This window comes from Medicago truncatula, chromosome 7 (assembly GCF_003473485.1).
Source record: "Medicago truncatula cultivar Jemalong A17 chromosome 7, MtrunA17r5.0-ANR, whole genome shotgun sequence".
Lineage (NCBI taxonomy): Eukaryota > Viridiplantae > Streptophyta > Magnoliopsida > Fabales > Fabaceae > Medicago > Medicago truncatula.
The window spans coordinates 17,214,917-17,228,752 of record NC_053048.1 but is presented as its reverse complement, the minus strand read 5'-3'; the positions used below and the strand labels follow the sequence as shown (position 1 = coordinate 17,228,752).

The 13,836-nt window shown below is 30.2% G+C and overlaps 1 protein-coding gene across 1 annotated transcript; it reads right to left on the bottom strand.

Annotated features, from left to right (window-relative positions):
• Positions 1 to 9,865: 9,865 nt before the first annotated feature.
• Positions 9,866 to 11,043, bottom strand: LOC25481538 (F-box/kelch-repeat protein At3g23880). The gene is made up of 2 exons (XM_013585977.1): positions 10,875 to 11,043; positions 9,866 to 10,785 (listed from the first exon to the last, which is right to left on the bottom strand). The coding sequence occupies exons 1-2, from the start codon at positions 11,041 to 11,043 to the stop codon at positions 9,866 to 9,868; spliced, it is 1,089 nt and encodes a 362-aa protein (XP_013441431.1).
• Between the last annotated feature and the right edge of the window lie 2,793 nt (positions 11,044 to 13,836).

The window sequence follows — 13,836 nt, the reverse complement described above, 5'->3', positions numbered from 1 at the left end:
TCTCTAACAAAAAATTAAGGACTAAAATTAACAAATCTTAGAAACTTAACATAAAAATCGCTATTTAGAAACGTTGGGCAAAATGCGTTTCAAGAACCCAATTTCATCAATAATTGACCGTTTGATAATAGATTAATGATGTCTTTTCAAATGTAAATAAAAAGGTTATATGCAAGAAACTCACTGTCCATTTAATTTGTCTATGACTATTGTCTTGATAATTTTTATTGTTGAAAAAAGTTTCTCTATTGTTTTTATTGAGATCGGGAGTATCAAACAAATACAAATAAATCTATCAATCTTGTAGTAATTTTTTTACTTCATTATTTGTGTTAATTTTTGCAACGAAATTTATTTGGGGTAGTTCAATATTTATTATTTGGAGTAGCCGGATAAAAATACATACCGACCACTTAAAGAATAATTATTTTTTTTTGGGTAGCCAAGGCTACCCCTCCCATATGAAGGGGTACGCCCCTGTGCGAGAATGAATATTATGTATGTTAGATACAAAGTGATTCTAAATTATAACTACTATTACATTCCTCAACAACAAAAAAAACTACTATTACATTTATGTCTTATGTATTTATCATCTTATAACTACTATAACATTTATGTCTTATGTATTTATCATCTATCAAATAACCACGTAAATTTCTTTAGGAAATATGACTTTGAATATCCTTTAACTTAATTTTAAGTAACGATTTTGTCCTTTATTTTTTTCATGTCTTTATTCATTCTTTTTGGTCCATTTGCATGTCGATTTTCATCATCAAGTATAAAATTCATAAGAGTACATAAACAAAAGACCATATATTTGAACTCTAAAAGCTTATATTGAAATAAATTTATGATATGAAGATTGAAAATTCATACACAAATCGACCAAAAGGACGAAAATGACATGAAAAAAAATGTAAAGGATAAAATTATTATCTGAAATTAAGTTAAGGGGCAACGAGAGTCTTTTTACATTTTTTTAATGTTTTAGTATTTTATAGGGAAACTATAAATTACATAATGTACTAATTAACATGTCAAAAAAAAAAATAATGTACTAATTAAAAATTAGACCAGGAACATCAACTATGTTAATCATATATTTTATAAAAAATATATTTTATAACCAAAAGAAAATCATATATTTTGTCTTTCATTTCTCTTCATCTATTCTTTTGTTACCCCTTTAACTATTGACGTATAATTTTATAAAAAAAATGTAATAGTTCTCTTAATATTTATACTTATTATATAAATTAGTAAAGGAGTTTGGTACTCCCCTTTAAATATAGCCCTGAATTGTTGGTCATCCCGACCGTTCTCGGAGCCGCGGGATGCAACAACTATCTTGCCTGCTATCATAATTAATTTGCATTAAAGCTTTTTGCATACTAGTCTAAACTTTTTTTTGTTAACTAGTCTCTAGAGCTCATACAATTAAATTGTGGAGAAGTGAAGTGTTTGGGGTTCGAACCCCGGCCCCTGCATATAATATGCAATATCTATACCAACTGAGCTAAGCTCATATAGATCACACTAGTCTAAACCTATCTCACAAACATATCTACATCATACTTTTGAACACTAATTGATGAGTGAGATGTTCAAAATGTGTTTAACATTAACTCTTGAGAGTTTTGATGATAACAAGGTATTAAAAATTGTCAATTGGATATGCTAATATTTGTTCAAGTGTACAGAACTATAGACAAAATTTGACATCTTAAAAAGGTTTTGGAAGAACAACAAAGAGCAAATGAATCAATAAAAAGGAAGCTTAAAGCGTCTGAAGAAAACTGCTCCTGAAGGCAAAGTGCTTCTGAAGACAAAGTGCTCCTTAAGTGGTGACGTCATCAGAAGCAAGTTCATCAGAAGCTGAAAATCACCAGAAGCTACAATTTTTTTTTTTTTTTTGCTAAACCAGGAGCGTGGAACGACATCAAGGGGAAGCAGCGACATCCCAACTAGCTTGGCACCCGCAGAACCCCCATCCTATGTCAGGCAGCTCAAAAATATTATTAAAAAACAGGAAAAAGATGTACAAGAGGGGGGACTAGGCCAAAACCCTCAAAGAAAGAACAACAAAATAAGGAAAATAAAAGCGGAAGAAAACCAACACCATCTAAGAAAACCGGATGTTAGGGGGCCGATGGTATTTAGATGAGTTAGTAAATTTGCATTTGTCCATTGAACAAATTCCAGACAAGCAATAGCTAATGGAGGACGACAACCTCGTTTCTCATGAGCTCCCATAAAAAGCCATGGACCTTGGAAACAGCCTGTAAATGAGTAAGATCTGCCCATAGTTGTCTTCGGGAGATTACTAGCATATATTGCTGCAACATAAACAGGTTCTTGCTGATAGGTGAATTCTAAAGCAATGCATTGCGATGACACAAAAATAACAATAGGAGATATGGAAGCACCCCTACAATGCCCAATGATTAGGCAACAAATCATCTCTATTATTTGTGCAAAATTTAGTAACACTGATACTATGCCAATACTAAGAAGTAGTAACGTTTGCAAAAGGGATCATCGGATCCGCCAAAAACATAACCGCAGGATTGTGAGACATATGTAAAAAATTTAGTGCAATTTAAGTGTCTGCGTTACCGAAGCCGCGGACATTCCAATAAAAAATAATCATTGATCATTTTTGGGAGGAGTACCCCGATAACGAGTTGTAAAGGAGGGCTTACCAATCTGAAATTGCTTCTTAACCTGTTGCTTATGTTTCTTTGATAGCACCGGGATATAAGGGTTGGCTGCGTTCTCCTTATCATAGTCAGGAATCCGCCGCCATAAATCCAAACTGTCTTGTATCTTCGGATTAATGTGAGGCTCTTCTTGATCAACCGATGTATCTCCATCCTTTTGAGTCAAATCAGTGGCCTGTGCATCATATGCTTGAGAACCTTCTTGGTCTAGTCTCTCCATTTCCGCTATCAATTATGTTTCAACGGGGATTGATCTGAAGCTGCAGTTCATCAGGAGATGCAACTCAAAGCTTCAAAAGCTGTTTAATGGATTCAAACTCGTTTAAATATTGCAGAAGACTTGAAAAGTGAAGCAACGACTATTTTGAAAGGATTTGAAGGCACTGGATGATTGTTCTTCAAAGAGCGTTGACAAAGTACGTTTTTACGAAGTGTACAACCACTACCTTCACTGCTCTGTTTTTGTCTCTGCTACAAGACAAGAAAAACAGCTATGCCTGCAACAATGTTCCTTCACAATGGGAATGCATTTGAAATTGATCCTTCTTAGGACAATAACCATATCAGGCAAAAGATCATTGGTGATAGATCAAAAGCTTCAAACGATTCTATTTTGAACGTGTTGGAAATTCAACGTCTCTTTCACACCTCTATATAAAGGAGTGAAGACTCAGAGTTATCTACAGAACAATACCAAGAATTAAAAGTGCCACAACTCTGCTGAAATAATTGTTCTGCATTCAAAGTTCACTTAGAATTTCTTATCAAAGCTCATATCTTAGAAATTCTAGAGTTTTAAGAGTCTGTATTTGATTTGTATTGTGAACACCACTGATTGTATATCAAGTGTTCAACCTCAAACATTTTTCTTGTAATTTTGTTTGAATATAGAAGTCTCTTGCAGTTGTGCTTGAGCAATATAAGTCTCTTGATGGTGTTCAAGAGCATAAGAAGTCTCTTGCAGTTGTGCTTGAGCATTTGAAATCTCTTGCTATGTTTAGCAGTGAGCAATTGTAATCAGATATTACTTTTTATTGAACTCTCCTTGAAAGTGCAAGGGGGACAGGACTGACTTCCAGTTTGTGGAAGAAACCTGCATAAATTGCTTTGTGTCTTTCTTCTCTCTCTGTTTATCCGCTGCAAGTAGTTCTGAACATCACTTCAGAAGTAGAATTCTATCTGTTTCTGATCAGTGTTTTCAGCTTAGGAGAAAAAGAAGAAAAAACCAACACAATTAAACCCCCGTTCTTGTCTTTTCTCACCTTCATGAGATTGAGTTAAAACATTTTTTTTAATGGAATTAAGTTAAAACATGGGTTAATGTTGTTTTACCCCCCTGTAATATAAGTCATTTTTGGTTTTGCACCCTGTAAAATATTTTTTTTTGATTTAGCCCTCTATAAAATATATATTTTTTGGAATACCCCCCTAATAGGTCATGAAAAAACGAAAAAATTCTGCAAAAAAAAAAAAATAAAGTCGCTTTTTTATGACCTATTAGGGGGGTATTCCAAAATTTATTTTTTTTACAAGGGGGTAAATCAAAAAAATTATTTTACAGGGGAAAACAAAAAATAATAGGGTTAATAGTGTTTTTGGCCCCTGTAATATAGTGCACTTTTGGTTTTAGCCCCTGTAAATTTTTTTTTTTAGATTCCACCCTTGAAAAATGAAGATTCTTCAGGATTGGCCCCTCACCCTAATGACTCAGCAGAATCTCCTACGTGGCGCTGATGTGGATATTTCTTTTTATTTTTCATTATTTTTTCATTGGCCACATGTACAATTCATTTAACACATCATATTTAATTAAAAAAAAAAAAAATAATTAAAAAAATCTGAGAAATAATTTTCAAAATAAAAAGTTCAGATTTTTTTTCTCAAAAAAATTAAAACATCTGGAACATAATTTTCAAAATAAAAGAAAAATAGAAAATATATTTGAAATTAAAAAAGTTCAGATTTATTTTCAATATAAAAATTATGGAATAAAAAGTCTAAACAACCTTTTTCAGAATATTTTTTTTTCCAGAATTTTTCTTTTATTAATATTTTTTTCAGAAAATATATATTATTTTCCAGAATATTAAAATTTTTGAAAAAAAACTGAAATTAAGATTTTGATTTTGATTTAAATTCTGGAACGATATTTCAAGATAATTATGAAAAATTACAAGAAATGAATTAATTAGGAAAAAAATTGTTAAAAAATCTCAAATTTAATATATTTCGAAAAATTATAAAATAATTATGAAAAAGATTCTAAAATATCCAAATATAAAAAAACTTTCTAAAAGAATCTGAATGTTTTTTAATTTTTGAAAAAACAAAGTTTCTAAAAATTAATATATTTAGAAAAAAAATTAAATTTCAAGATTTTTTTCAATTCCGGTAAAATTAAAAAATTCTGGAAAATTAATATAATGTTTTTTAATCATTATTAATTTTTCCATTTTTTTTAAAAAAATTTCAGTATTTTAATTTATTTTTTAAGTTTTTTTCGTTTTTTAATTTTTATTTAGAAATACTGAAAAAAAATTATTTATAATTTTTCCAGATTTTTTTAATCATTATTAATTTTTCCATTTTTTTTAAATTTTTTTCAGTATTTTCAGAAAAAAAATCTGAACTTTTTATTTTGAAAATTATTTTTTCGATTTTTTAAAAATTTCAAAAATTATTTCTCAGATGTTTTTAATTATATTTTATTTTTTGAGTTTTTTATTTTTTTTAATTAAATATGATGTGTTAAATGAATTATACATGTGGCCAATGAAAAAATAATGAAAAATAAAAAGAAATATCCACATCAGCGCCACATAGGAGATTCTGCTGAGTCATTGGGGTGAGGGGCCAATCCTGAAGAATCTTCATTTTTCAAGGGTGGAATCTAAAAAAAAAAAATTACAGGGGCTAAAACCAAAAGTGCACTATATTACAGGGGCCAAAAACACTATTAACCCAAAATAATATATATTAAAGGGGGTAAAGCACCATTAATCCTTAAAACATTTGAAGCACGTATTATACATAATTTGAAATTGCATGCCTAAAGAATTTCGAAGGAAGTTACAACTATGACATACTATTGTATGTCAAAACAACATGTGTAGTCAAAAAGTCCAATACATAATGGTTAAATTTCAAACAGCCATAATACTAAATGATAACAATTGAAATCTAAAACGTGAAGCATTTAGTTGGGATTCATTTTTCGAAAAACAATTTCCTTTGCAGTTAAATGTCAATATTCGTCCATAATTTTAGTAAATATATTTAAAATTGAAATATGTTTTTAGAGTTAAATACGTTGATATTTATCTTAAAAAATTATCAATTTTTTTTTTATTCCCATAATAAAAACCACTCTTTTTATTTTTAAAAAATTATCCTGAAAACAATTTTAGTCTTTGTGCTTATGTTGACGTATTTTTTAAATGATTGTTTACATATATTTTTGAAATATTATAAAATAATTTATCGACATAAAATAAGCTTAAAATTTTATTTACTAATATAGAATTGTATTACTTTCATTTTAAATGAATTTTTATGTTAGAAAAGTTTTATATTTAAGTCATCCTATAAATAAATTATACATTTCAACTTACAAAAAAAAAAAAAAAAAAAAAAAAAAAACTATTACATAAGTTACATTTCAACTTTTCTACCCACCATTAATCCAAAGCATTGACATTCTTATTCTTAAATCAACAATTTTCGATTGAAACTTCGAAAATAAGCTTTCAAAGCAGATTGTTTGTAAAAAAGCAAGCAATATAATAAATAACAATACACTTAGATGTTGACACCGCTGATGAACGACCTTTCAGCGGGAGATCCATCGGGGGCACATCGTCACGTGGTGGGGTAGTGGAGGAGGAGGATGATCCGTCATGGTTTTTGTTTTTCTTTTTCAATTATAACTTTTCATTTACGAATAATTGTTTAATGGCTTATGTATGATTCTATATTAATCAGATTGGAACTTACGATAAATTTGGTTTTTAGACCGTAATCGTGTCATGTTTTTTATTTTGTTTTGGATAGTCTTCAAAATATTAAAATCCAATATTTATCCAAATACTAAAATGCATTTGATACATATTAATTTATGAGAGTTGTATAGCATAAAAATATGTGTTCAACGTGTTTTCTTATGTTGAAATAATGAAGATATTAATACTTATCACAAATAATTTCCAAAATACACAACAGAAGGATAAAAGCTTCAACAATAGTCTAATAGCCAATATGATCACTTAAAAAGCTAAAGTTTGTGCCTCTTGTTGAGTAATACTTTCCAAAACAGATTCAAGGAAAGGTAGTTGATGCTTAAGATCCTCCACATGTTGAGTCAAAATGTGTTTTAAGTCCAACAATTTTTGCAATGTATCTAGAGAGACTTGTAAACTAGGAAACAAAGTGTGTTTTTCGACACCATCTAACCGATCCTTGTCAAAAGCAAATATGTGCACATCTTGGATTAACTCAACCAATTTAGAGTTGCTTGAACCTAACACATCCAACACATCATGGGTTTGGAGGCAATTATAGGCATAACCCTTGTATTTCTTAGCCAATGAAGTGTCCTTTAAAAGAACATGCTTAACTAAGAAATCAGACAACATAGACAAGTTTTCATAATGCAAACGTTTATTGAAAACTAGTTGCTTAGGCTGCCTCATTACAAGCGAAGAAGAACTAAAGTCTTCTACTTTTTTGAGAAAGGTCACCAGAAAATTATGCATATGAGCACAACAAAGTTAATTAAAAATAAAATGCAAGAAATAAAATACCTTTAGGCTTTGTTTATGAGTTGGATTTTGGAGAGGAAGGGAGGGGAAGGAAAGGCTTATGGAGTGGTAAACTCTTGTTTGCGAGTTTTAAAAAAACAAAGGAAAAGTTTTGGGGGGTTTTGAAGGGCTTCATTTCTTCAATTTTAAAGTTCCCCCAAATTGAGGGGTTTTGTGTGGTTAAACATACAAATTGACAATTTTGCCCTCATAATAATACCAAACAATTTATTTATACAAAACAGCTTATTACTAAATTATTACAATCTTTTTCAAAAACAACTTATTCAAAACAATTTATGTATACTAAATTATTACAATCTTTTTCAAAAACAACTTATTCAAAACAATTTATTTATACAAAACAGCTTATTGATAACAAGGGTTTTGAATAAGTTGTTTTGAATTATTACAATCTTTGTATAAATAATTATTACAAACTTTGTATAAATAAGTTGTTTTGAATAAGCGGTTTTTGAAAACGAAGTCGTAATAAGTTGTTTTGTATAAATAAGTTGTTTTGAATAAGTTGTCTTTAAAAAAGATTGTAATAATTTTAGTAATGTTGATGAGTCATTTATTATCTGTTTTTATATGTTATTTAGTTTAGTTTTAATTAGATTTTATTCTATTTTATATTAGTATTATTTTCTTTTTGAGATAGTTTACTACAAATTGCATTTTATTATATTTCAGGAAAGAATATTTGATGGATTGAGTCTTGGAGCAAAAGAAAGGGATTTGAAGCTGATTCAGTACGAAAATAGGAAGATTCGGAGACAAAATATGTCTCCCCAAAGTCAGAACCTTGGCACGGCCGTGCCACCCTCCAGAATCGCTTTTGCTTAGATTTTAAGATACTCTGTTTTCGTTTACTTGTGGAACATTCTAGTGATTGTTTAGATTTTAAGTCCAATGTAAACTATAAATAGAGTAGCCAGCCATCACAAATAATCATCTTTTCCTGGAATACAATATGTGACAATTGTCTTTCTAATAAAAGTTCTTTTACTTTCTTGTTATTTACTGTTATGCTTTCTCTCTTCTTCTTTTTGTCTACGATGAACATTAGTGAGTAGACTTCTTCTTGTCTTGGGATTGTTGGATAAGTCTAGATGACATAATCCTAATCAAACCAAGCTTTAAACTTTAATCTTATGCAACCCTAATTTCTTATCTAAATTCACCGCTTTAACATGGATCAACCATTATCAAACTGTGGAAACGAAAGTGGAGGGTTTGATAATTGTTTATCCATCATCTCAAATATCAATTCATAAAATGAAAGTGGAGCTTTGATATTCGTAACAGGTACAGGCGTACAACGATGGAAAGGGGTAATTAGATGATGACGGGAAAATGGCAAATTGCGAGGAAATACGTATTCTGATTCTTTTGCTGTAAACTGGTGCAAGATTTTGTTCTGTCAAACATGCTGCTGACCTTTCTGCAAACTTATAACGCGATTTTGGCAGGGTCTTTCATCCTCAGATTATTCATTTCAATCTCGCCTACTTTAATTCCCCACACTAAATCAATCCCCATTTTCAAATAGATAATAAAATTTCAACTATAAGCCTATTCAATATGTAAAATTAAAACTAAGCTCTGTGAAGTTTTTATTAGAACATGTGGGGAAGCCCAACATAGTATATATCTCTATGTCATATCATGCTAGATTTTAGATTTCACAAACCATTTCCTACTTGAAATGATAATGTAATCAAAGTTCACAAACCATTTATTATCATAGCTAAACTTTTGACAGCACTTAAAACACCATTTATGTTTTTTAAAAATTGAAGCTTCCACAAGGAATAGTGGAATACATGACTACTAGAACAAAGGAGACATAATTTGTTATTAGATGATCAATATATTCTAAAAGGATTGAAGAGTATTCAAGTCAAGTAAATTAAAAATGAGTATTTGAAATGTGAATAGCATAGGCACTTGTAAATTGTTTTACTATTATTTATAAAACTGTAACTGAATAAATCCTATTTTCAAAACTCAGCATATCTGCTAAGCAAAGATTATACATCTAACTTGTAACTCAAATCTTAGAAAATCAAATGAAAATTGTTCAAAAAAAAAAGAAAATCAAATGAAAAACTGTCTAGTACAATGTAAGCTGAGAAAACCAACAACTCTAACTAACATAAAATTGAAATTAACAGCAACTACTCAACAATCAATCAGCCATTAATTAACAATGATCCGACAAGTCGCTAGTCACTAGTAATCAAACGGACCATAAAATAAATAACATAAAGACAGATTAACTATATATATGTCGTAGTTGTATCTCAAGTGACATAAACCAACGTCTACATTATAACATTAAAAACAAGGTGATATTAGACTCTCAATGTAGACTTCTGGCTCCATATCATATCGCAAACTTTGAATCTCATGAGTTTTCAAGGTACCGCTTTTGAAATCGTAAACAACCAACTTCAAACTGTAATGTCCCAACTCATTAAAGTCCATAAGCAGTTGGTCATTCTCATTCTCATAAGTGTAGGCAAACAAACCATGAAATTCCTTGTGAGGAATATGATACGATTTAGTCCAAGACTCTACATTTCCATATTCCTTCATAGCCCAAACATTCAAAAACACATCATTACTTGCAAAGATGCACAAGCAATCCTTTAAAACCCCCAAAGTCGTCCAATGATCCATCTCCATATTAGGTGGCAAAAGCTTTTGATATGACTCTTTCGTCAAATCAAGAGAAACAATGACACACGAAGAAGTCACACCATCTAATGCCAACCAATTAACATTGCCATTCACAAATATTCCTGACCCACATAACGGACTAGTATATGGGAAGTCATGTATCTTTATCCAAGAATACGTACCCAAAGTATGAACACTAACTTCTGTTTTGTCCTTACAAAGAGAAAGAGCAACAATCTTATAATTATTAATTAAATGATCATACCCGAAACTATAAGCGGATAAATGTTTATCATCCAAAGGAGGCAAAATCTTGAATGTTCTAATGGAAGGGTTCCACAAAACAGCAGGACCATTATTTATGGTGAAACAAAGGATGCCGTCACAAGAGCGAGAGCACCCAAGCGAAGGAGGAGTGTATCCAATTTTCAGACAATTAGGGTAATTGAGTTTTGTGTGGTTGATAGTAGAGAATAAAAAATCAGAGGGTATTGGTGAATCAAAGAGAAGTAACTCGCCTAAGTTGTTGGTAGTGCTTACGATGAGGTGGTGGCGCTTTGTTGACAATGAAGGTGCTTCTTACCGAATTTATGATCAGAAATTAACGATTTGAAAGACTTGCAGACGCAGCGAAATTGAAGGAGTAATTTCACGGGAAGTCTACACAGGATTTCGGCAACAAGATCTAACGGAAGACTGGGTAGTGGCGGCGGTGATGTTAGGGTTCCGATAGTGTTTGCTGGCTTCTGCCTCTTGGTGGTGGTTGTTTCCTCCATAAATGAGTGAGAGGAAACTACGTTGTTTACATCATTGTCGTGGTTTCCTGGTGCCATTGAACCTATCTGAATGCAGCTATGTTAGGGGTACGAGACTGTGCCTACTGGTTTCTTTCACGTTATTTTTTAAAGGACGGTACTCTTCCACTTAAAACCTAATTCCATAAAAAAAAAAATTGATACAAAAGAGTGCAAAAGCCCATATTTCCATAAAATTTTAAAATAAAATAAAAACTACAACCACATTTTTTTTCTAGGGTTGGTTGAATACTTCTTCCTTCAAAAAAAAAAAAAGATAGTTGAATACTTAATTTAACCTTGATTACATTATTATCTTTTTTTAATCATCATTTAGTTTTTTCTTTGACAAATTTATCAACATTTAACTTCTTTCACAATATTATCATCATTTCATTTTATTTTGAAGTAATTATCATCATTTAGTTATAATCCCCCATAAAAGAAAAATCATTGGTTATTATCTAAGACCATCCACAACAGAGCAACCTAAATTGGGTGCTTAAATGGGTCACGTAAGTCCACTTCACTTATTTTACGATAATACTTAATCAACATCATTTTTCTCCAATCCAACCCCTAAAAAATATCATAAATAAACATCCATAGAAAATTAATTTTCATGAGTAGTTAAAATTAATGTTTAGTTATTCTATAGGTCCTTGAACTATTTTAGGAATTTTTAGATACGTCCCTAAATTAAAAAAAAATTATAATCAAATCCTTCAATTATAACATAATTTTCAATTATGTCATTCCATTAAAAAACGTTGGTCAACAATTAGTCAATGATGACTAAACATATGACATGTCAACTAACTTTTACAAGTGTGCATTAATTGGACTCCGTTTTATTTTTTACAGCTGGAATTCTGTTTAAGGATTTATTTTAAAAAATAATAAACAAAAATTTAGTTGTCATGTCAGATGTTTAATCAGTGTTGTCTAAATGAGAACTTCTCTACCCAGCCCATTTTGATGGGTTCCTTTACCCAGCCTTACCAGTCACGCATCCAACCATCCATGTGGATTAACTTTATTAAAAAAGACGAAAACTTTCAAAATCGCTTTTTCAATTAACTGATTTAAAAAGTTAAGAAAAATTATGAATTGGATTAAAAATCCAATAGGAAGAATTATTCCTTCTCCTTTTATTTTACATCCTAATTACCAACAAATCGGTTTAGTAAAAGCACAAATTAAATGGTGTGAAGAGTCGGCTGATTACTTTTTAAAAGTGGATTTTGATTACCAACTTTTTTCAGAATCCATAGAGTTAGCCAAAATTCTTAAAGAAAAACTTCAAAAACTAGCTAGATAAAATAAACTTATAATTTCAAAAATATAACTATGTTTTAAGCAAAATGACTGAAGGAAGTATAACAAATAAAATACAGAGAGTTTTAGATGACTTTTCTGATCTAAAGTATAGGATAGAAAAACAAACGTCCTATATAGAAACTTTGCAGTTTGAAGAAGAAAAGTATATACCTCATGAAACATGGAATTTTCATGAAGAAAATTTTGCCTGTTATGAAGAAGATGAAACACATAGATATCCACACATTTTTCATACAAGAAACCCACAACTCAACAATATAGCTTGTATGTTAGCCTATATAATCAAGAATTGTTGTTATGAAAAATTTCAACAAAGAATGGACGAAATTCAAGAAGAACAAAAGAGAAGTAAAGAATTTCTTTTTTATTATATTAGAAGATCTTTTTAAACTCTTAGAAAATAAAGAAAGATATTTAACTATTGATGAGTTAGATATGGGAAAGCAAATAGTTATACCAGAAAAAACACCAGGAACAATAAAAAACCAACCTCAAGACAAAGTTTCTGAATCTAAAGAAACTTCTGAATTTAAACAATTAAGTATTAGGCCACCATCTAGTTTCTTTTGATGGACGATACAGAAGAAATCCTTAATAGACAACTAGAAAATCTAGAAAGACTCATGGCTTCTTTAGACATTAGTAATAAGGGCCAAGAAACCTTTGATGACAAACTTGAAGATAATAATCAAATTATCTATGATTTTAGCTCAGAAGAAGAAGATAATGAAATCGAAAATGAAAATCCTCATTATGTAAAAATAGAAGAGGCTGAAACTTGAGGAACTAAAAGACCTGCAGATTTTGAAGAAGAATTCACAAAACAAAAATTTCAAAAAATACCTCATTACTATGAGCCTTCACAAAATCCTTTTCAAGGACAAGGAATTCTAGATATAGATTGTAGTATAGATACAATAAAAGATTTAAGAGATTGGTATAATACAAATAATGTATTAGTTCAATTAAATGAAGATCTTAGAAATTTGAGTGCTATTGATACCTTTAACTATCTGCAATATAAAACTAGAGGAAATGCATTTAAATACATTTCAACCCTACCTCAAGAAGTTATGGCAACCATGCCCCTAACTGGATTCTTAGTAACAGACTAGGTACATAGTTTATTAGTTAAGGAATTTAAGGGATGGAGAGATACCATCCAATCAAAAATAGCCTTTTCCGATCAAAACCTTTGGAAGATAACTAATCTAAAAATTTGCAACATGTGTTATATAGATAACTTTATTTGTGAATTCCAAAACTATTATTATAATATAGATAATAATATCAGAAACTCTAGAAATTTGGTAGAATTGTTTTATGACAAGTTACCTGAAAAAGTATCAGAACAAGTTAAGATATACTTTGCCACAGCCCTCATAGAAGAAAAAGCGGATAATACTCTTGGAGGAAGAATAACTTTCTTAAAGATATGGCTTCAAGAGAAATGTAGCCAAGAAATAGCTAAAAGAGAAGCTCAAGTATCTC

Coding starts and splice junctions, on each gene's coding strand:
- LOC25481538 (XM_013585977.1), bottom strand. CDS start 11,043: ATGGCACCAGGAAACCACGACAATGATGTAAACAACGTAGTTTCCTCT. Junction 10,786..10,874: donor TCTTGTTGCCGAAATCCTGT/GTAGACTTCCCG, acceptor TTCGGTAAGAAG/CACCTTCATTGTCAACAAAG.